The sequence below is a fragment of the Euleptes europaea genome, chromosome 5, assembly GCF_029931775.1.
Source record: "Euleptes europaea isolate rEulEur1 chromosome 5, rEulEur1.hap1, whole genome shotgun sequence".
Taxonomy (NCBI): domain Eukaryota; kingdom Metazoa; phylum Chordata; class Lepidosauria; order Squamata; family Sphaerodactylidae; genus Euleptes; species Euleptes europaea.
In genome coordinates, this window is record NC_079316.1 from 49,887,355 (window position 1) to 49,912,053 (window position 24,699).

Genomic DNA, 24,699 nt, shown 5'->3' on the forward strand with positions numbered 1-24,699 from the left:
TCAGGGAGACTGGAACATCTCAAACATTCACAATTTCTAATGGACTTCACTTATTTTCATAGCTAACTCCTTTTTACTAAGCAAAGACTAAGTCTCTGGTAAGAAAACATCATTGTGATCAATGGGATCAAGTATATTCAGAAATATAATGAGCAAAGACTGTGATACTTACCCAGGATGCTTTAAGGTGATCAACATGATCATGACAAAAATAGTTCATTTTTCAGAACTAAGAGCAGCAAACACCCAATAAATACTGAACTCTTTCAGCTCCAATGCATATGTACTAAATGTACAGGGGAAGCCAGTGGTAAAGGTTTTCACATCATAGTGATAACGTAAAAACCAATTCAGAACAATAGCACCAATCCTCAACTGGCAAAATTCTCAATGACACGACATTGTATTGTTTCTATTCTCCTTCACGCCCATAAGTTGCAAGAGAACTTGGACTTTACTCCATTCAAAGCAGTCTTCCTATGAGTAGCCATGATGCAAGAAAATGTGGTGACCTGCTAAGACTACTCAATCCATAAGTGAGCTGTAACTTGACAGCCAAAAAAAAAAGAGGAGTGACTATTTCAATCGTAGCAAGTTACGATTTGTGTACTCCCTGTGCATTTTTCTCCTACATGACTTCTGTATGCATCACAACTGGGAATTGTTCACCTAGCTTGACATACAAAATTTCATGCAGAAAAATAAAAGTGCAAGATCACAAGCCGCTAGATTTATTTCTTATGCAGAAAACATCTTATTCAGTGATTTCATGTGACTATTTGAAACTAATGCCCCAAGTTGAAAATATTTCACACAACATACTATACAGATGTTATTTCAATTTTTTGACGTTCCAAAAGATTTATAAGCTTATCTTAAAGCAGACATGCTACTTTTTAAAGTAAGCAGTAGAAATGAAAGGTTATTTTATAGGTTTAGTGAGATTTTATTTGAAGATGACCAAGCCTTTATCACTAAACATGTAGCACTTGTCCAGAGTTTGTTCATGTCAACATTTGCATCCCACCTTCCTGTGAAGGAAAAGGGCCCCCAAATGGCTTGAAACACAAATACATGATCGCAATTAATAAAAAAATACAGGGTATTAAACGTATTGCCATAACCATGGATGCTAAGAACAAATGATAACTTTTACTACCATGCAATGACAAGGCTTCATAACAATGTATGTGTTAAACCTATAACAACTGTATGTTAAGTACTACATGGTGAGAATATGGTCCTATTCACGCACAGCGGCTACAATGCTATTTTATACCTTTTTAAAAAATTTAGAACCAGGACTTTAATGAAAGAAAACTAAAATTGGGAAGCCAGAGATCCACCAACACAAGCTTTGATCCTAACCATATTTTCTAACCATTCTGCTGAAATAACCATTAATGGCACTGTTTTGCATTTCTATAAACACTAAAGTTTACATCTTAAGGGTGTAAAAATTAAAGTATATACATTTACCTAATATACTCTTAATAATACTTATTAATGCATTCATGGCACTAAAGGGATTTAAATATATACATTAGTAAGAAACCATATTTGTGATTACATCAAATATATGTGGGCTAACAGCACAATCTTAAGCGGAATCGACCAATGAAGTCAATGGGCTTGGAAAGATGTACTGTTACTTATGATGGCACTGTAAAGTATTGAGTAATGTGAGGTCCTTATTTCCTACATTTTCTACCTAACAATTGTATCACAAATACTTGTATGTTGTTAGACTAAGTCATTAATTCCAAAGAATGGCTGCTTATATTTACCTGTTATATAAATAAACAGGAATATTTTATGAACAAATGGTTAATTCTCAAAACACCTCTGCAGTATAACCCAATATTAAGACTATCATCATCTCCATATTACAGGAGCAGAAGACGCTAAGACAGTGATTTACTTTGGTCTATTGAGCAGCTGAGAGGAGGCCTGAATGAAAAACTTCTCAGATGATACTGCCACTCCCCTACACTAAAAGCAAAGGTATCTTTTAAGCTCTGACCGTCACCATTTATTAAGTCCTATTAGAAACTATTCGCGTCGGAAAGACTATACCCAGCCCATTTCCCTCTCGCCTCGCAGACATCAGACTTCAGATATTTACTGGACGAGAATAGGGATCCTGTTCGACCTATTCAGGCCTCTCCCGATGAACCCCACGCCGGCATCTCTCTTTCCAGAGTCCACGAACACCTACGCCGGCGTTCAACCGCAAGCCCCTATCCCTCAGCAGGGGCTGCCCTCGAGGCCTAAAGATGGCGGAAGCAGCAGCGGCCTTCCGGCTTGCCGAGACTCTTCTTCCCCACTCCCGAGCCGCCCAGCCTCCCTGACGAGAGACACTCACAAAGCGGCCGCACACGGAGCCCCGGTACGCGGGGCCCCGACGCCCAGAGCCCTCCAATCCCGGAAGCTGCTACCTCACGAGCCGCCGCCAGCATCCGCCATCTTCCCCACCAGCGACCAGAGGCGGTGCACACGATCAACGTCATCGCGCACGCGAGCGGCGGAGTCAAGCCAAAGGGAGGCTAAGGGGGCGGAGCGCGCGGGGAGTTTCAAAGTGCGCGTGCGCTGTTGGAAGGAAGGGTGGGGTTTCGTGCTGAATGTGGTGGGGAGGAGGAACGGACTGCCAGCAGAGGCGTGGTTTCCGGCTCCCGCTCCGGAAATAGAGGTGTTTAAAACCAGTGTCAGTACGTAATAGTTAGCATCCAGAAAAAAAATATATTTTGGCATAAGCTTTGGTGAGTCAGATCTCGTCTTCAAATGAGGGGAGGTTAAATTGTGGAACTCCCTGCCCCAGGATGTGGTGATGGCTGCCAATTTGGAAGGCTTTAAGAGGGGAGTGGACATATTCATGGAGGAGAGGGGTATTCATGGATACTAGTCATGATGCACACCTATTCTCTCCAGGATCAGAGGAAAATGCTTAATAGATTAGGTGCTGTGGAACACAGGCAGGATAATGGTGCTGCAGTCGTCTTGTTTGTAGGCTTCCTAGAGGCAACTGGTTGCCCACTGTATGAACAGACTGCTGAACTTGATGGACCTTTGTCTAAATATTGTCGAAGGCTTTCACGGTCAGAGTTCATTGGTTCTTGTAGGTTATCTGGGCTGTGTGACCGTGGTCTTGGTATTTTCTTTCCTGACGTTTCGCCAGCAGCTGTGGCAGGCATCTTCAGAGGAAGATGCCTGCCACAGCTGCTGGCGAAACGTCAGGAAAGAAAATACCAAGACCACAGTCACACAGCCCGGATAACCTACAAGAACCAATGGACCTTGGTCTGATCCAGCATGGCTTTTCTTATGTTCTTATGAGGTTATATACAGTACATACACACCCCGATGTGAACCAGTCTCCTGAGGCAACATTCTAATTACTACAGCACAGTGTAAAGGGGTACAAAGAATATAAATACGAGTCTTGCTAATTCAGGCCAAAGGTCCATCTAATCTAGCATCCTGTTTCAGTGGCCAGTTTGATTCTGCCAAGAAGTCCCTAAGCAAGGCATAATAGCAACTCCATTTGGGTCCTTTCCAATCTGGTTCAAGGCCTGGCTATGGGTTTGAAACTGCCTTCGTTGCCATGGTGGATGACCTACGCTGGTAGATAGGGGGAGTGCAACCCTGCTGATCCTTCTGAACCCCTTAGCAGCTTTCATTACCATCAGTCATGGTATCCTTCTGGGTTCCTTCGTAGTCTTTCAGGGTTGGGACTGAGAGGCACTGTTCTGCAGTGCTTTTGGTCCTGTCTGGAAGGTAAGTTTCAGATGGTGGTGCTTGGGGAGTGCTGCTTGTATCCTGCAAGATTTATTTGGCCCCTAGCAGGATCCACAAACATACTGCCCCTGAACATGAAAGTTTAATTTACCTGTCACGGTTTACAGCAGTTAATAGATCTATCATCCATCAACTTGTCTAATTTCCTTCAGCCAGTGGTTATCACTGTACTGGGACAATGAGTTCCATAACTTAATTGCATACTGCATGAAATAATACTTTATCCTATATGTTCTAAAGTGGCCAATCTGTTTCATGTAGTAAGCCCAAGTTTGTGTTACAAGGAAGAAAAATTATATCCTCTTTCTACACACCATCTGTAACTTTGTAAAGGTACCAGATTTAGTTTAAAACTGCATTCAGACAGCTGAATGACAGTGTTAGAAAAGTGCAACAAGAGCATTTAAGTACTAGAGTCAAGATGTCAAGCAAATCAGACAAACTTTTCTGTGGCAGAGTAGGATTGCATTCATAAGTTTGAAACATGATCTTTAAGAAAATGGTCCCAAGATATGATTTATAGATGCATTAGATATTGTAAGGGACCCACTTTTATTCCACTGCACACCTGTTGATAATAGGAGGAGGCATTGGTAGCCATATTACAGTTTGACTTCAGTAAAACTTTCCCAGACTATTATTCCTCCGGTATACCATATGAGTGAGGACTAACACCTAGCAGAGAGATAAATTCACTTAACTGGGGATATTGCAAAGGATATTCGTTTTAAAACACAGCAACCAACTCATTGTTTTGGAAGTGATCTTATAGAGAGGGATAGGAAGGAATAACCCTCTTATCGGTGTTATCTTTTGTAAGTGGAATGAGGAACACAGCATCAGAAATGAGTTGAATGATGTCCAGTAACTCCTAAAAGTTAAACTGGTATAGCCATAGTGCATTCTATTCTAAGTGTACACCACAGATTGCATTATGTTCTGCAGTTCCATGATACCACCAGCAAAAATGTTAACAAAGCTCCTTTCATACTTCAAGTATAGCAAGTCCTGTGAAACTAAGAAATGCTACTTATGGCAGCTCTATGGCAACTCAAGCACACATCTGGACTTTTCAATATCAGTATAGGTTTTCAGTCTCAGTTTCAAAAAGCACAAAAGTGTTATTTTTCTCTCTCCAAAACACAGACTTGTAGACAACTGGTGTTTATAACAACATACATATAAAATTAAACATACAATAGGTTTTAATATATTACATCAACACAACATATCAAAAAGATATTCAATTTAAAAAAATCCTTTTCATTGCCACTGTTTTTCCATCACCCCAATAACGTTTCCTTTTTTATGTGAAAGGGAGTTCCACAAAAATTAGTGGATAACTTCACAAACCACATATCCCTAGTTACAAATACAGGACTTTCCCACACAAAACAATTTATAAAATGAGTCCTGAGGGAAGAGCTCTCTCTCTCTCGATCAAACTCGTGAAGAATACACTGAAATATATCAGACTGGATTCCATTTTTACTAGTTTTCAAGATATAATAGGGGGGAAAGTTTCCCTTGGACAACAAATATTCAGAAGGAGATCTGCACTTCCATTTATTTTACAGCCAACGATAGAAGTATTTTGTATGTTCCTCCCATGAAGACAGGAAGTTTGGAAACAAATATTAAACTAATCTGATCAAACTCTGAAGAACTCTGTTGTTCATACCACATGAATTTTAACAACTATGCTAATATTTAACAAGTCCAAATATTTTTGGTATGTATCCTGCATCAGTTTCTCCATTGTTGTCAAAAGATAATCAGGATTGGTCCAAGACTACACAGGAACAAGTGATGTTTCTCCTTCAGTGTTCCGACTACAGAAGACTCTAGTAATTCCTTCTAATACTGAAAGCTTCTTTTGGTCTGAATGTCATCAAGAATCTGCTGCAACTCTTCATCTTCAAACCGACCCTCCAGACTGAAGGAGAAGAATTAGTAGTGGTTAATACACACACATACACACACAATGCTCAAATCTACCAGGAAGTCTTGACTCTTAATCCCAGATATGTGGCCAGAGGTTGTCAGCTGTACTTATTCAGAGAGGAGGAAAGGCACTATATTTGTATTACATTCATTAGAAGGAAAGCAGCATTCTGCATTAACTGAAATCTCTAAATTGTCTTCATGGGCCACCCCACAAAAAGCACATTACAAATAATCAAATCACAGTCCCACATATTAGGTTACTAGATACTGGTAACTTTTGTTTTTAAATTTGTTTTGGATGATGGCTTTTGTAATTACCATGTATTTTATTCTTGGCTGATTTTATTGCTTGCTCAACTCTGTGAATATTTTATATAGAACTACATTTTATATGTGAATTATACTCTTCATTTATTTCTTAAGCTTTTTAAAGTTACTTTATTTATACCCCACCTTTCTCCCCAACGGTGACCTAAGGTGGCTTACATAAATCTCACCTCCTCCATTTTATCCTAACAACAACCCTGTGAGGTAAATTAGGCTGAACCAAGAAGTTTCATAACAACTATCTTCTTATTACTCAACATCTCCCATTCGCACCCAGGTTAATGAACACCAGCTGCAGTAGTTTTTAAGATCCTGTCCTCTTTTAGCCTTTCCACTGATCATTTGAAATCAACATATTGAAATCATTTGAAATCAACATATCCCAGTTCTCAACTGGGATAGAAATGATTATCCACTTGGTCTCCTGTAAGAATTGCCTCCAGGCAATCCGCTTCATAATGTTTGAGGTTTCACGTGAGAGCTATAGTTTTTCCTCTTGCAGGAAAGGAGAATACGACAGACTTGCCCCGTAATTCTGGAAGAGGTGTGTGGAGCTACCTTTTCTTCCTTTCTGAGAGAAACAGCTACACACACTCATTCCACATTCCACCTCCTCCACTCATGCTGGATTGCATCTCCTCATTGTTGGAAGCATGGGGGTGGCAGAGAAAATTGCAAAAGCAGGCTCCTTCTCAATAGCGATGTTCAAGAGACTGCCTGTGGAATGAGTCTCTCTCTCTTAGCTATGAGGTTTAAATCTGAGGAAGAGAAAGGGCACAACCACCACTAGCACTGCACTGTCAGGAAGCAGCACACTAATGGCAACAGCCCTTCTTGATTAGGAACTGGGTAGAGAGGGAAGCACAACTACAGTATCTGCTTTTATTCTCAAATTAGGAAAAAGAGTGGAGCATGACAAGGTTTAAATTAATAAATAGAGGGGTGTGGAGTGAAGCCCTAATTGTCCTCAAGTCTAATCTCCTGTTGATCTAAAGCCACAATAAAGTCATGTGGTACTACCAAAATCACAGAATATCACAGTTTAGAACTAGATGGATGGGAATGTCACTATCCTGATATACCTGTTGTTCACCCATTCTAAACAACACCACTTGAGTCATCAAGAAGATCCTCAGAATTACTCACCTAGGAATTAAAGCTTTGGCTTCCTCAGCGGTCTCAGGGCACAGATTAGCCAAACATGCCAGTTCAAATTTATGAAGCTTCTTCTGGAGTAATAAACTTGGGTGGTGGGGCGAGACAAGAATTAATCATTTTTTCTCATAGTGGGGAAAAACGTTTCCAGTGAAAGAATAAAAAGATTTAGTGAAGAAGTGAAACAGGTTAAGATTTCAGTGGGGTTTTTAAAAATGAGTTTCACTAAAATAATAATAATACAGACTCCATTTATTTTATACATTTTAGTACACACAACATAAACATTATACATATCAAAAGGAAAATATAACACACTAACATTAAAGTATCAAAAAAGATATGCTTGGAGGAAATGAGACATTAAAATGTAAGTGTCAAAGCATATCCATAAAACAGTTGTACTGTATCAGGATTTGGAAGTTGCATTTTTGTCCAACTGTCTACTTGTTAGGACTTAGCTGGAATATTTTACCAAACATCAGTTTTTCAGGAAAAAGAAGAAGCCTGCACTGTACTTGGTCCTTCAGGCATAAGGATATGCACATGAACAAGTTTTCCAAGATCCAACCAGACTCTGAACATGGCTCATATAAGCCTTCATAAACTGTGGAATCTCCATCCTGGGACTTACTTAATAGGCAAGTGTATGGGCATATATTGGGAATGACTAAGAAATTCAACTTTCCCATCATTTGCCTCCCCCCCACCCAAGATAGCATACTTGTCATATATAAATACAAATAGCTGTCACAGTGATCTACTTAGCTATGTTCTGGTTATTTATATGAATTTTTTTAAATTGTGAAATAAAGTTTACTTGCAAAGAAGAAAAACCTTCCAAAAATCTCTTTGCATACAGCAAAATTTTACTTTTTAAATTTTTTTAGAGGTGGTAGGAATACTGTCGAAGGCTTTCACGGTCAGAGTTCATTGGTTCTTGTGGGCTATCCGGGTTTTGTAGGATGCCTGCCACAGCTGCTGGCGAAACGTCAGGAAAGAAAATACCAAGACCACGGTCACACAGCCCGGATAGCCTACAAGAACCGGTAGGAATACTCTTCCATTTTGGCACGCACATTTTCAAATAAAGTATTTTTTTCCATTGGTTAAATTTACTGACCTGCGAACACTAGCAATAGTCTCCCGGTTTTTGAAGCGGCTGAAGCGACCAGTATAGTTTAATGTTTTCATGAAGACTTCTGAGAGCTCCTGTTCATCTTCTGCACTCTCATTCTGTTGTTTTCGATGCTCAAGAAGCATGTGTACTTCTGAATTTAAAAGTGTCTCAGCGGTCTCAAATTCTGTATGTAAAGATGGTTACAATAATAATAAAAAAAATACATAGCAGTATAGATCTTTACTGGTGTTATCTTAGGCCCGGCCTACACATGCAACAGGATGAAACTGTAGAACCCTAAAGAGGCAGAACAGAATATATCACAATCTTTTTATATATAATTTTTTTTATTGTTTTTTATAGTACAGTAGTTTCCATCATTCATTAAGATAATTATATGATATAAACAATATTTCTCTATTCTATATATCTAATTAGTTCATATATTTACATTGACTTCCCCTCTCTCCTCCTCTATCTTTTTTTTTAATTAAATATTTTTATTAGTTTTCAATATTAAATAAGGATACAGGGAGAAAGAAAAAGGAAGGGGAAAAACCATCAGTTAAACCATCAGTTAACCATCAATTAAACAACATTGCGAAAAATATATATGTATGTATGTGTGTGTGTGTGTGTATACATACACACACACACACACACACACACACACACACACACACACACACATATATATACACACACCCTTATAAAGTTCAAATTACAGTCACTTGTTAACATAATATATTTGATCGTCAACTTAGCTTTCATATTGTTCATAAGATTTTATTATTATTTTTTTATTTTGAAATATTCATATCCGCCTCTATCTTTTTGATAACTTTATTGTCACCTTTGCATTTAATTTCTAATTCAATACAGTACTTCATATATAAATCGGATTACAATTCTTAAAATCTAAATCATTAATCTTAATAATATTTCTACCTTAATCAATTGAATTAGAGCAAAACATAACCTTCACTACTTCCCAACTTAAATTCATTTTGACAATATAATTGTCCATGCCTCCCATTCTCCCACAAATAGAATACATCACAATCTGATAGAGAATATTTTTCAGTGTCCCCACCAATAGTTAAAAACACTCCTTCAAAGCAGAAAACATATACATCAGGGAGAAAGGGCAGCACTCGCCCTGCTGCGCAAGTGTATACTACTCAGGAGCATATTCGAACGGTTCACCCCACGTGTCACCGGCAGAAAAACCGTTTCCACCGGCGTCTATAACATTCCCTCCCCCGCTTCTCCCGCCTCTCTCAAGGCGCAGCCCTCCCTCACCCTTCGGGAAGACAAGCTGAGAAGCATCCTCCTCCACGTCCAGGCTGCGTGGATCCGTCCCTCCCGCCGCCATCGTCTCAACCAAAGCCCGGAAACCCGGGCGGAAAGGGAGGGCGGAAGGGGAAAGGAAGGGGGCGCCCCCTTGCGGAGACCGAAGACGGCTGCCCCCCTTGTCCCCCCGGCAGGCTGGCGGGAAAGGCGCTCCGCGGGCGACGTCCCCGCCAGGCCTCAGGCGTTGTTTTCGAAGGCGGCGGGCGGTGTTGGGTGGGCGCGAGCGCTCCAGGGAGCCGACTGGGCCTCTCGTCGGGTTGGGCCCTAGGCAGAGCCGGTGCTGCCATTAGGCGAGCTGGGCGGTCCCCTAGGGCGCAGACCTCAGAGGGGCACCGTATTTAAACCAATTAGTTTCTGGGGGGAAAAATGCAACTGACAATCTATCTATCTATCTATCTATCTATCTATCTATCTATCTATCTATCTATCTAAATTGTCAGTTGCATTTTTAGATATATATTTTAATATATATATTTATATTTATTTATTTATTTATTTATTTATTTATTTTAAGTACCACAACAGTGCTACGGAACGGAATTAACTGTCACATCTTGTAAAACGTTTTGTGCTTTTTTTCTTCTTCTACAAGACATCTGCTTTTCAAAATTGGTTAGCAATGGGGGCGGGGGCAGGGCACAGGTATGATTCCGCTCAACCCCAACCCCTTTCTGACTATATATTACTCTTCCTACACACTTGACACTGAGAGACACTGCCCTTCAGTGTTGCTCCTCTGAAGATGCCTGCCACAGCTGCTGGCGAAACGTCAGGAAAGAAAATACCAAGACCATGGTCACACAGCCCGGATAACCCACAAGAACCGATGAACTCTGACTGTGAAAGCCTTCGACAATATTTTGGGGCACAAGTAGTTAGCCTTGTCTGTGTGTGTGTGTGTGTGTGTGTGTAAAGTGCCTTCAAATCACAGCCTTATGGTGACCGCTTTTTGGGGTTTTCATGGCAAGAGACTAACAGAGGTGGTTTGCCAGTGCCTTCCTCTGCACAGCAACCCTGGACTTCCTTGATGGTCTCCCATCCAAATACTAACCAGGCCTGACCCTGCTTAGCTTCTGAGATCTGATGAGATCAGGCTAGCCTGGGCCATCCAGGTCAGGGCAGCCTTGCCTAGGGAGCAAAAATGACTGGCACCCACCCTGGTCCTAGGGCATGAAGGGATGTTCCAGCTCTGGGTTGGAAAAGACTCGGAGATTTTGGGGGTGGAGCCTGGGGAGGGGAGGGTCCTCAGCTGGGTATAATACCATAGAGACCACCTTCCAAAGCAGCTGTTTTGACCAGGGGACTGTTCTTTGTCGACTGCAGAGCAGTCATAATTCCTGGAGATTCCCAGCCACCAACTAGTAGGTTGGCATCCCTAGCCCTAGAGTGGGATATAAATGTCATAAATAAAACTGACATCTCAGTCTCTGGGAGTCTTTTCAATGCCTGGGCTCGTTTCCCGGGAATGTAGCAAAGCATGGAACGATAATCCGTGCACTGTCTTACTTGGGAGTAGGTGGCACTAACCCTGTCAGGATGTATTTCCACATAAACATGCAGGCTTAGGTTGCCGAAGAAACATTGGATCAGAACTTGCCACCCAAAAACTACAAAAAAAAAAAAAAAAAACCCTGGAAACTTCTTGTTCGAATTAAACTGGAATAGATCTGCATTTTCCCTGTTACAGAATGGAACCAATTGGTTTTGGCTTTCAGTCCTCAATGTTCACATTTTTCAGCTGTGTCCAGTGGTGTCTGTGTGCATTCGCATTTCGGTCCAGAACTCTATTGTGTTGTTCAACATTTTGATACTGTAGTTGTTCAACTTTTTGATTCTGCTTACATCACGTCTATTCAATGGGGCTGATTCCCAGGAAAGTGTTCTTCGGGTGACACTGGTAGTCTATCAGCACTCGTTGGAATATGCTACCGATATACAAATTGTTTCTGGGAGAAGAAATATTGCTTCTATTCACAGGGAAAATTCAAGAAGCAATTTAATTTGACAAAATTATTTCAGTCATAACCTTTCTGTGGGGAAAAAGCCAACTCCTCATACATTTTTCATCCTTTCTCCTGTTGACTGTCAGGGAGTGAAATTATCTCAAGTTCTCTGCCAATTTAACAGTTGTCTCACCACCACCAGCTCCCTGTTCCTATCACAGAAGACCACTAGTTTCAGACTTGAATGTCATGTGAAAGGGTCATCTTCCTGTCAGAATTGATATCATATTCCTACCACCCAGGACAAACGTTGCTGGCTTTCTCTTTGCCTGCATGCAGTGACAATAGCTAGCATGTGGCAACCTGAGGATCCCAGGTGGCACACAGGAACATGTATGGAGGTCGCCCTTTAGCCATGTGGGTCCTAGGGTGTGAAGGGATTTATAGTCATAACCAGCACCTTGAATTGAACTGGGCAACAAACTGACAGCCAATGTAGCAGTTTTAAAATAAACAAGATATGTTCTCGGGCTAGCCCCTGACAATAATACGCATAGTTTACTGGCTTGTTTGGATTACATACACCCCCGGGGTCATCATGAGTGGTAGATCAAAATTATTTGTGGTGTTTCTCTTTTCAAAGGACATAAACCATTGCTAGATTCTCTGTCCCAGAGGAGCCTTTGACGCTGCCTAAGTGAAGTCAGCAACTCAAGGCGTTTACAAGTTACAGATTGTCAGGGCATTGTGGAAAAGCCTAAAACGTTTTTTCTCTCTCTGCCTCTCTTTTTTTCCTGAACATTTAGCCTGAAGAGTACTGGGGAATTCAAACTTGCTTGCTAGTTTGTGCTGTTTTAATTGTTCCCAGTTAAACAAACAAAAAAGATATCACAGTGCTGTTGCTTTTGAATGTTTCCCCCTAACAGACCAGATGGTTAGCTGTAGTTTTTATTGTGTCAGCTCTCAATGATGCTAGAACTGAGCCTGTCTTTACAATACAAAGCATGAAGTACTGACACTCTTCTACCAGAGTACATAATGCTGCTGCTAGTATGAGTGGTCAACTGTTGCTTCTCAACCACCATGCCCATCAGGAGCAGAATGGGAAATGAAAATAGCCCTGGAACAAGACCATATGAGCAGCCCTTGTGGTGCTACGAGCCAGCACTTCAGGGTTTACTGAACTCAGTGACACCAACAATGGGCATATTGGCTTATGCTATGCCTCATCCCACAAAATGCAGGAGGACACAATTGGTGAACTAATACCAATGAAGATGGTTCAAGGGGCCAAGGGGCCCTTGAAATGCTGGCAGCATCTCTGGGGCTTGGCTACCAGCCACTCTCTCAGACTGCATCTCACAAGGAGATTTCCCTGTAAATTAAATGGCCAATTCACTCCTGAGGCCAGGAAAAGGATAAATTAAAAAGCCCAATCCTAAGGGCTGCTGTGGCAGTGGAGGGCAGTGGTCAGTGTAATAGCGGTGCCATCCGTTGGCTCCCTATGGACATTGTGCATGTGTGTGTGGAAACAACTCAGGCACCTTCACCAAGCACAAACCCATAGCAAGCATGCCAGAATCCCTACACCCATTAATCCTGGGGCAGTGGCTGATATTGACCCTCTGAGTAACATAAACAGATGCAGCCAACCAGCACCCATGGCTCCTAGACATCATGCTGCTCCCCCCCAGAGTACACGATCATCTGAGTCACAGCATAGCCAAGTTACTGGCAAAACACAAGACAGAGCATGCTAACCACTGGGCCAAGCAGACATCTGGAAAGGAGGAATACCATCAAGCATTAGGCTTTCCACTGCAGCTGTGATGTCACCACCAACCATATGGGGCCAGGCAAAGAATATTACAAAGACAGGTATGACTCAGTAGAAACGCACAGGGATAGCATAGCCCAAGACCCCTGGTTTGATCCCCACATGGGGAGAAGGCAGGCAATATTTTGCCTCCCTCTGCTAACTGGAAAAGAAGGGAGGGGAACCATCCAGCTGATGAGCCTCTAGGACGGACATTTTGGCTGACACGCCCTTTCACAAGCCCTCTGTGCCATACTCAAGGGCCTGCTGCTATCATCACCTCCTTTGCACCCCAGCTCTTCCTTCATTGAGACCCCTGCTTGCAAGGGCATACATGTCCCCCCTTGTGTAACCCCAAAAGCAGAATTGGGTCACCTCCATGCTTTCTAAGGCCATATGCTGCCTGAGATTGTGGGGGATAATTCATGTTTGATATTAAAACTAAGACATTTAGAATGGCTGAAGGAACAGAAAAGCTGACTCACAGGGAAAGAGCCAAGTTCTCCTGAAAGCATGGGCACTCTCTTGACAATAGTTCTATTCTTTGGCTTCCTGAGGGCTCATCAAAATTCAGGCCATGTAAAGACCAAGGTTTGCTGGATAATTGACTTTCTAGGACCATCCAGGAATCTGCCTTACAATGCAGAGTTCCCTAGTGACCTAATCACAAGGGAAGCCAGGGCCATCTCCTAGCTCTATATAATTAAATCAAGAGCTTGGGAGAAGCATGCCCACTTCTTTGGTAAACCAGCCGAAGCTGGTATTTTGTGCAGCTAACCTTACCATCCCTCTGCTGAAACGAGCCTTTCACTCTTGAAAACTCATACCCCAAAAATCTTGTTGGTCTCTAAAGTGCTACTGGATTTTAATCTAGTTAATTATCCTGGATACATTTTGCACCACTCGGACTGCAACTCAGGCTGTCAACATATTGGATCCCTTCTTCTTCTTCCCCAACTTCTCTGCAGACTAGGAAAGGAATATCTTTGCTCCCCACCTTAGTCTATCACCCTTTATTTTCCAACCCATGCTGCACTAAACAGAGAGCTGGCACTTTGCTCCTCTCTGCTATTTAGGCCTCATAACTGGATGGCTGGACAACTGACCCACCGGATTCCACTTCTCCACTGTCCTATTCCCCAATCCTTCCCACATTTACATCTCTAGCTTAAACATAACTCCTGCTCCAAACTGGAGTAGCTCTGGCTGATTTTTGGTTGTTGTTACATTGTTAGTTTGGGCAAAGTATGTGCTATTTAGTATTTGCTTAGGATGTTTCCCCCTCCTCACTATTGTACTAAATTCCTCAATAAACTGCATATTCCTTTAAAAAACTTTAAATCAGGTCCCTATGGTCCTTTTCTTGCTGAAACTTGCTACTCACAGCCAGGGGGAGTAGTAACAAATCTCCCTTCAGGGTTTATAAATTTTATTGGAGGCTCAGCTACAAAGTAGTTACACTCATTGGGGAAAAATTTGTAAATGTTGAGGGTGAAGTTGAGATAAAAGACCTCTGTTTTCTGCTCCCTGCACAAACACTCAGGCTAATTCCCCATATCAGTTGGAACGCATGTTCATGTGTTTGTAGGGGTGATGGTAACACTTGAAACACCGCAGCCCACCCCCCATGCTCACAACAACCAGCAGAGTATATTAATGGGAAAGGGTATGGCCCGCAAAGGGGGTGGTTTAGCAATCTTCTCCAAAACTCCTGCCTCTCCTCCAAGGCTCTGAACCAAACCTTATGATTTAGGCCCCATGTGATAATCAGCAAATCAGAACCTATGGAGTTTAAGGTTGCCAACCTCCAGGTAGTAGCTGGAGAACTCCCGCTATTACAATTGATCTCCAGCCGTTAGAGATCAGTCCCCCTGGAGAAAAGGGCCCCTTTGGCGATTGGACTCTATGGCATTGAAGTCCCTCCCCTCCCCAAACCCCACCCTCCTCTGCCCCAAAAACCTCCCACCGGTGGCGAAGAGGGACCTGGCAACCCTAATGGAGTTCCACTGGGTAGAAGGAGGTGAGACAGCCTCAACTTAAGAAGGGTGAAGAAAAACTTTTCTCAGGGATTTTGTGGCTCTGGATAAGAGCATCAGCTTAACCAGGCATTTGTTTGGCTTTTAGGTAGTGTTTTGGGGGTTGGCTTAGGGAAGAAAGCTTGTCTCGGTGAGACAAAGAAGAATCCTGTTAAGGACCCTACATTCCTAACATCAGTTCTGTGTAAAGGAGGTCTATGTGGTAACAGATCAGCCTTGAACCTGTTGAGGTAACCTGTTTGGAAAAGGGAAATCAAATCTTCCTTCAGGGTTTATAAATTTTATTTGAGGCTCAGCTACAAAGTAGTTACTCTCATTGGGGGAAAATTTGTAACTGTTGAGGGTGAAGTTGAGAGACAGTTCCACTTTATATATAGAAGCCATCCACACAAAACATTTACCCCATAAAATACTTTATTTTCTGTTAAATAAGCCTTTGTTGTTCATCTCCATCTGTGTCTTGTATGTCTAGTCAAATATCTAGGAAAAAGTGATTTCTATTTACTTCACAAATAGTTACAGCCTTGGTGTAGCAGGTTCCCAAATAAGAGACCTTAGGGGAGCACATAGCATACACACACCAATCTAGGGTTGCCAGTTCCCTCGCCATCAGCGGAAGGTTTGGGGAGTGGAGGGACTTCAATGCCATAGAGTCCAATTGCTAAAGGGGCCATTTTCTCCAGGTGATCTGAACTCTATCGGCTGGAGATCAGTTGTAATAGCAGGAGATCTCCAGCTAGTACCTGGAGGTTGGCAACCCTACACCAATCATTTAATTAAAGCTTGTGTTCCACTTTTTATTTGCTTGTCGGCAAGTGGGGTTTAAAGAATCTATAGGAGAGGCTGGAGTGGAAGAGTGGACACTCTTCAGTCCAGTGAGCGGTTGCCTCAGAGTCCTTCCTCCCACCTCAGTCTATGCCTGTCTGCTGAAGCTGAATACAACAGAAGTCCAGTAGCATCATGCAGACTAACAAAATGCACCCCAGCGTGAGCATCCTGTGAATCAGACCCTGCTCCCTCGGAAGTGTGAAGAGGAAATCATTTGGGGAGGTCCCACAGGGGGGGTAAGACTTGGGTCACAGAGTAGTGTGTAGGGCTGCCAGGTCCCTCTTTGCCACCAGTGGGAAGTTTTGGTGGTGGAGCCTGAGGAGGGCGAGGTTTGGGGAGGGGAGGGACTTCAATGCTATAGAGTCCAATTGCCAAAGCGGCCATTTTCTCCAGGTGAACTGATCTCTCTCTGCTGGAGATCAGTTGTAATAGCGGGAGATCTCCAGCTAGTACCTGGAGGTTTGGCAAGAAAGGACAGCACGACAATATCTTAATATAAATATGAAAAAGCTATATTGTGACTAAGGTGACAAAAAGACAAACAAGAATACAAATGAAACTATATACAATATGCACAAAGAGCAAAAGGAAGAGTATCCGTCTGGATAACAAATAGGCAATAAATAGTAAACAATATATCAGCCTTAACAGTTGAACAAGATTTTTTCACGTACAAAACCTAATAAGTCCAGGTAGAAGACGACTTGCTTGTTCCTTTTTAACTTGTTCTTTTCTTCTTTTCAGAAAAAAATCCAACCAGAGGATACTGTCCAAATGTTCATGTCATAGCGTGAAAAAAGACGTGTCGTCTAGATCACTTTAGCACGTTTCGCTATACGCTTCATCAGCTGTCTGTGCCCAATAAAAGTACAATATACTAATAATATAGTCTAAATGAGATCATTTTACAAATAAATAAATATATAATTATTAAAATATCATTATAGAAAAGCCATCATAAATGCAAAATTTCTTACCAATAGGAAGATGAAAATAACCATTATAGGTGCTATATTGTAATGGACCCGAAGGTTCTTCTCCAGAAATTTCAAAAGGCAAAGTAAGGAAAACTAACAATACATCTGGATAAAACTAGAATTGCAGGTGTAGGCAATAAGCTGAAGTAGTTTAATCAGTGAAAGTCAAAGGAATGTCAGAGGAGCTCTTAAAGCAAAAGAATACATTTTTTATAAAAAACAAGAAAAATTCATTTCTGAGTTCAAACCTTCTGGGGCAAGCGTCCTAAAAAGAAAAATGAACTTAGTCTCCATTTGAAGGAGAATCTTTTGAGCATTCTGAGAGTCATGCATGCGACCACGATATTGCCATAAGACGCAGAAGGACATGTCGTTTTCACTATGACCCTTCTCAATGAAATGGGATGTAAGGGCGCTTCCATTATGTGGGCATGTATTCTTGAGCGATGCTCACAAATTCTGGTTCTGATGGTTCTGACCGTGGACCCGATGTTAAGTTTGATATATTGTTGCCTATTTATTGCCTATTTGTTATCCAGACGGATACTCTTCCTTTTGCTCTTTGTGCATATTGTATATAGTTTCATTTGTATTCTTGTTGTTTGTCTTTTTGTCACCTTAGTCACAATATAGTTTTTTCATATTTATATTAAGATATTGTCGTGCTGTCCTTTCTTGCCAAATAACTATTCAGCACGGAGCCTTTCTTTTTTGTGGAGTACCTGGAGGTTGGCAACCCTAGTAGTGTGGCATGAGGTGGTGGGAGGGGGAGGGAGAGGGGAGAGGGCAGGGCAAGCCTCAGAGACACAAAACAGAGACACTGCTTTTGAACACTCCAGACTTTATTGAACAGCAGTGGGGAAATATTAACAAGATCCAATGAGCAGGGTAGTGAACTCCCTCTGTCCAGTATAGCCCCTGCACCTTTTGCAAGCTGGCAGCCATGGGGAGACAAGGGCAAGTCTGGTCTATCACAGCATGTCTTTGAGTGGAGTGGATATACCAGATAGATGGCTGTCTGAACATCCTGAATGGTGCAGGAGCTGGGCTGGAACCCATGAGATGGCAGCACCATGGCTTTGCCCACACCAGTCCCTGCAGCAAGTCCATAGAGCACCCTGAATCCCATCCTCCCAGGTCTCCTCCCTGTTGAATCACCACCTCCACAGATGCCAAACAGAGACATATGCAACGATGGCAGACAGCACAGTGGGTGCCACTAGAGCTATGTCTGTGGGACAGCAGTAGGGGTTTGCTGTTCCCCCATGAGCATGGAGGAAGGCTCCATTTGCCAGGATATCCCTTCAGGGTACCAGTGCTGCTGACACTTACCCTGTATGGAGTTGCACTTCAAGTGTCCGTCCGTACTCCATCCACAGGCGCTGCTGCACAGTGCTCCTATCCTGCAAGGAAATAAGTGCCATGAGTGTCTGGACAGCAATTTCAATAGGCCCAGCTGCCAATCAGTCACCCCAGGCCCCTGGGGTGTATCCAGTCCCCTGCATGGAGGGAGTGCCCTGGCAAGGGGAGGTACTGAGAGCCTTAAATAGGGCTACCAGCATCCTTACTCCCCACCCCCCATCCCATAAGCAGCCCTCCCTGGCACACTTTCCTGGGTGTATGCTCCATTGCATGTTATGGGGCACACTGGTGAGTGGTCTGCCTCAGGTTACCCTCATAGGTACACACTATTAACCTCAGTACAAAAGCCCACATTGTTGGGGTGGCACATAGGGTGGGGGAAGGGAATGGCCAGTGCAGACTCCCAATCTGAGGGTGCCAGATCTCAGGCCCAGCTTACCTTTCAGGGTTATAGTGCTAGGCCCTCCTGTTTGGTGTGGATCTGCAGAGATGAGGCACCTGTATGGGTTCTAGACAGAAAAGCATATTAGTCATACGGCAACATTCAATGAAGTGGCTCCCAAACTTATCGGCCCACTGCCCCCTTCATTACACAAACTCAACCCTACCGCCCCTACCCAACAACACAGTTGAAGAGGCCCACCTCTAGCACCCGCCGCTGCTCCCTTGCCTCTTAGTGCCCCCCTAGGTGGTACTGCCCACTTTGGGAACCACTGATTTGTTTCACTTAGATGTTAATATTAAGTGCCCTCTCTGTGCTTTTTGTGAACCAAGGTGCAATGCTGCATGCTCTAAGTGTGCACATCAAGGGCACGGGTGACAGAACCCCATGCCACATGCTCTAACATCTGAACTGTGAGTATATTGATTGGTGTTTATGTAGCACTGGGAGGGGGGACCATGATTGGGTGTGCAGGGAGGGTGTATCCAGCGGCTGGGTTGATGATTGGCTGCACTGTGGCATCAAAAGGTAGGCCAAGAATTGTGTGTGGGGGGTGAGGGTGGGACTTCAGCTGTGGGGGAGCATTTGGGCTTCTTTGCATGGGCACCCATGGCTGCACCATAGTTTTTGTGGGCAGGACTTTATGCCAGCTCTGGGGAGTGTTCCCAGGCTGGGAAGGCTTAGGGAGCTAACTTCCACCACATCTTGCCCTACCCCTTCTTCTGCCAGTGCCCAGCTTGCATCCACAGTGCTCTGGTGGGGGCGTGTAGCATTGTTGTACCAGTGCCCAGCCATGGTGCAATAGCAGTTGGGTGGGGGATACGCTAGCATATCTTGGAGATATGTTAGTGTGTCTCTAAGGTACATTGGCAGAGCAGCTGGTTGGTTTCCTAGGTGCTTTTGGGCCTCCCTCCTCTCAGGATTGCACTGTCAGTGTATATGAGAGAGTAATTTTAAGTAAGCAATATATATAAAAGGCTTTCCCTCACCTCTTTTCAAAGGCAGGCTGAATCACAAGTATACTCATGCAACAGACATACTTGAATCACCATACTGTTTTATTATTGTCTGAAGTCAGTCTGGAATGTATCATATTTAGATGAAAAAAATGAACACACCATATGATCAGGTAGGGAGAAACGAATGAGTTAAGGGTTCACAGTGCATTTTCTGTCGCCAAGGTCAGGGAACACACAAAGAATGAATAAGGATAGAGAAATGCACACAGATTAGAGCATTAGTTTTGAGACATGCATACACGTTCTATTGAGTCCTTACCATATTTCTCTTTCCCACCTTCCCCCAGCAATTGGGGATGAATAGAAGTGTTTGAGGGGCATAGTTCACACAAGAAGTATGTGTTATGATGCAACAAAGGTTGGATTGCTTGCAATAGGAGATTAAATCCCACTATTGTTTGCACCCCAATGTAAAGATGTAGTCTCTTGTATACTTGCACTACCAGCATCTATTTTGTCATCAATGTAAACTCTTGAAACTTCCACACCATAAGTTGAATTACATACATGAACAGATACATAATTTTGCTCCCTAGGACATGCAGGAATTAACACCAGTGGAGTAAAACCTGCTATGACTAAAATTATAGAATATCAGAATGGTATGAGCAGCCTTCAGCTGAGCATTAGATGCTTAGAGAAAGCAGCCATCACCCTTATGCATCTACAAAACAACATATATCAATTTATTAGAAGTACCACTTGGTATGGAGGAGATGCAGATACATTAGCACTGGATTAGGATAAAGAACAAGGTACTATAGGAAAGGTTTTACGCATTGGAAGACTCCATGGGAACTAAGTGACTGATGGTGTAACACTCCACATACTGTTCCCTGTACTGGAAGGTTCAAGAGCCAATCAGTAAAAGTTGTTATTGAACAAACCAAACACCAGCAGTTAAGAACAACTCCTAACTTGTGCATGTAAAGGAAGGAGAATGAGAGTCATGTGGGGGAAGCTATTGTGGTGGCAGTCTTTTCCCCAAACTGTCCAGGCTCAAAAAGGTCGGGCACCCTGGAATATCATCTACACTGCCTGGGAGTGGGAAAAAGATCTAGTGGAAAAAGATCTTTCAGCATCTGAAACCTGAGAAACATTTAAATGAAAATGCAAGGGTTTCATTTGGAGATGTTTTGTAGACAAAGCATGTATTCTACTGCTGAATTATACCTTCTCCAAAATTTCAGAGCTGGCATTTAAGAAGAGCAGGGTTTTATACCACGATTTTCTCTACCATTTAGGACACTCAAACCAGCTTACAATCACCTTCCCTTCCTCTCCCCACAAGAGACACCTTGTGAGGTCGGTGGGGCTGAGAGTTTGGAGAGAACCATGACTAGCCCAAGGTCACCCAGCAGGCTTCATGTGTAGGAGTGGGGAAACCAACCTGGTTCACCAGATTAGAGTCCACCGTTCCTAACCACTATACCACGCTGAATGATAAAGTGGTGCATTTATCAATTTTCCTTTGAACACACTTGACATTAAACTGAAATTATGCATGTTGAATTGTTATTTAGCTTTTATGTAGCAGTTCACACACTGCTTTGTAAGGTATGAGTAGCTACTTCAGAATTGTTCTCTCAATTTTTCCCTTCAATATCAACCACTGTGAGAAGAGGCAGTTCTTTAATTTATATAAAAAAAACCCTCTGGTATTCACAAACAAATCTCATACTGAAAATTCAGTATAGCATATTACTCAAACTCATGCATAGATCAGGAGATAAATATTACAGATTTATGAACATGAAGGCTTATTTTTTAAAAAGTCCAATCTTACTATTTGCAGTATTTTATTTAATACGTGATTGCATACAATTTGTATTGGTTTTACCTCATTGCTTTAGACTTTGTGTTTTCAGAAACTGGATTTAATTTTTTTCAATGTGTAATTACTACTACTCTCAAAAACAAACAGACACCAATAAAAAAGGGACAAGATAAAAATGTATCCATTACAATTTATTTTCTACAATACTTCATTAGAGGGTAAAGTTCAATGATTTACACTCAGAAGTTATATAGCTAGGAGGCAACCAAGTGTAATAACAAAAGAATTGGTCTGACATCTTTGCATTGAAGGTCAAAGGAGGTTCCTTGTTTTAAAAGGAAATAAACTCAAGTTAACCAAACCTTAACCATTTTGGCTCTGAAAAACAAAACAAAACAGGAAACAGTCAGTGAAGACTGTGATGTTAAGATGAATTAGGGAGAACAAATGTGAAATTCAATAAATCCTGAATATTAAAATTTACAGAATACTTTGCCCTTATCAGCAGATGTGATGGGTTAGGTCCTGCGGATCCATTCTGCTAATGGCGGCACATTTTTCTAGTACAAATCCCTTTCTCTGACAAAAGTGGCGAATGAAAGAGGCTCTTGCGTCAGAGAAAGGCACCTTGCAGCAGAGGAAGGTGCTATGGTTAGTGGAACAGACCAACATGATCCAACCTGGTATCTGCAGATAGGATAGTTTGGCCTTAAAATCTTTCAGATTGAAATGCCTCTATTGAGATTGGCTGTTAGTTATTATAAAAAGGGACTACTACCAAGGGAAACATCCAAAGAATGAATAGACAACAGACATTCCCTGTTGTAACTGGAAAACCCCTCCCCCCAAAAATAATTAAACATACATGGCTGCAGCAAGGTAGATTCCCAACCACAGGTATCCAGAAATAAACCCATCAAGACCAAAAGGCACTTACTTGTAGCTAAGGATGAGCCAGTTCCCAGTCAGACCAGAAGGCTATTGCTAAGGTCAGATTACTCACTGTTTAGCTGAGGAAAACAACAGACTAGAACTCTAGAAAAGGTGGTTTTCCGTTGGCTATTTTGTTGATTCCCACAACTTTAAAAAAATGCCTGTTAGTCAACTGAAATGCGATACCTTTCACTTTGGGCTCAATTCCATGCACTACTGCTATGTATGATACAGAAGGAAGGCTCTCTTTGAGGATATCCTATCCCTCCTATACATTTTGCAGGAACACCTGACTTCTTCTTCAGCTGCTTTGTAACTGGACTCCGTGTGAGACCAATGCTGAATAGGCCCTTTTCCTCAGAGGACTGATTTAGTGCTTCATGGCCTGGTTGCTGTGCTGCTTACTACAAGAAAACACCACAATCCAACTTTAACAGAGGCATTTCCATTGATATTAGGGTGGGTGGTTGGGATGAAAACAAGGACAAGGAATGAGACCACCTCTCACTCCAAAACCAATTTAACATACTTCAGTGTAATGGTAAAATTAAACGAAGTAGGTCAAGTCACTCCTAAAAGTCTGTTCTTTAGAATGGCAGCAAAGCCCCCCCCCCGCTCCTAAACTCCCTCCCCCCCATTAAAATGAAATTGATTAACACTATTACACTGCTGAAGACACATAACAGGGCAAACATTTGAAAAGTAAAAAGAAAGCAGGATTGAATAGCTTGGCACTATATGCCTGCATGACCAGTCTCACCGAATGTGCTCAGGGGTGAAAGTTTAGCACCATTTATTATATTTTTCCTTTTTGCTTTTAAAAAAATCTTTACAATTTAAATTCTAACATAGAACACTTGAATAGTAATTAGTGTAGCCCTATGTTTCAATACTGTCTGAGAGCAGAGATGGATGGTATGACCAGAGCTGAACCCACCTCTCCCCTCTACAGTTTCCTATCAGTCCAGGGCATCTGGGATAGTAACTACAAAAATCACTCTAATTTGTAACAAGGCTGATTTATTCTCAGAAGCAGGAAATCATGAAACAGTCCCTTCATATCCAAACACAGTTCAACATCATCAGAAGGGGAAAGTGGCAATCCACACAAAATACAAATCTAAAACTGTTGGTACTGCAGATATCTGGGATGAGTGCCTTTTCGCATTTCACAACCAGGTAAATTTTCACTGGCAAATAAGGTTGTGTTTTTTTCTGGGGAAATGAAAGGAACAGTAGTGCTAAAAGTTGTGATTTTCTGTGCCATCCTAAGCGTAGTTACATCCTTCTAGTCCACTGATATTAACAGGCTTAGAAGGATGCAACTCTGCATAGGATGGCACTGTTGGAGAAGTTCTTGATTGTGAATTGTCCTGTTGCAGGGAAGATGGTTTCAAATTGCTGTCTTCCCTTTTTCTTTGCACAGTCAAGCCAGATAATGACCAATACTGTTTACTACTATGGGCTATTAACGTCTATTTATACTTCAATGATTCAACATCTGTTCAGGCTCTTGACACTTTACTTAAAGACAGAAGGCATTTGTCCCTTTCCAGGACAATGTTAATTCAACCTAAAGATTGAAGACCTACATCCCAACCCAAGAGAATTCTCAATAAATGCCCTCTAATCAGCCATCTATAAAAGCTATTTTTATCATACACATGGTATAAGATTAATTATACTATGCTTTTTTCAGGGGTTTCTTTGTCCATCAATGATGATCATCAAGACATTCAGAATTCCTGCATTATCATTCCATAGTTCCTGTGGATTCATTTAAGAAGAGTCATAATGCCAGCTGCATTCATGACATCATTCAGCAACTCACACAAGAGACCTGGGATGGTGAACAGAAAAGGATGGAAT

General features: G+C 42.1%; 1 protein-coding gene across 1 annotated transcript; it reads right to left on the reverse strand.

The window, feature by feature from the left end:
• Window positions 1-5,490: 5,490 nt before the first annotated feature.
• On the reverse strand, window positions 5,491-9,719 carry POLR2D (RNA polymerase II subunit D). The gene is made up of 4 exons (XM_056850007.1): window positions 9,647-9,719; window positions 8,348-8,528; window positions 7,216-7,311; window positions 5,491-5,731 (listed from the first exon to the last, which is right to left on the reverse strand). The coding sequence occupies exons 1-4, from the start codon at window positions 9,717-9,719 to the stop codon at window positions 5,653-5,655; spliced, it is 429 nt and encodes a 142-aa protein (XP_056705985.1). The 3' UTR covers window positions 5,491-5,652.
• Window positions 9,720-24,699: the final 14,980 nt, after the last annotated feature.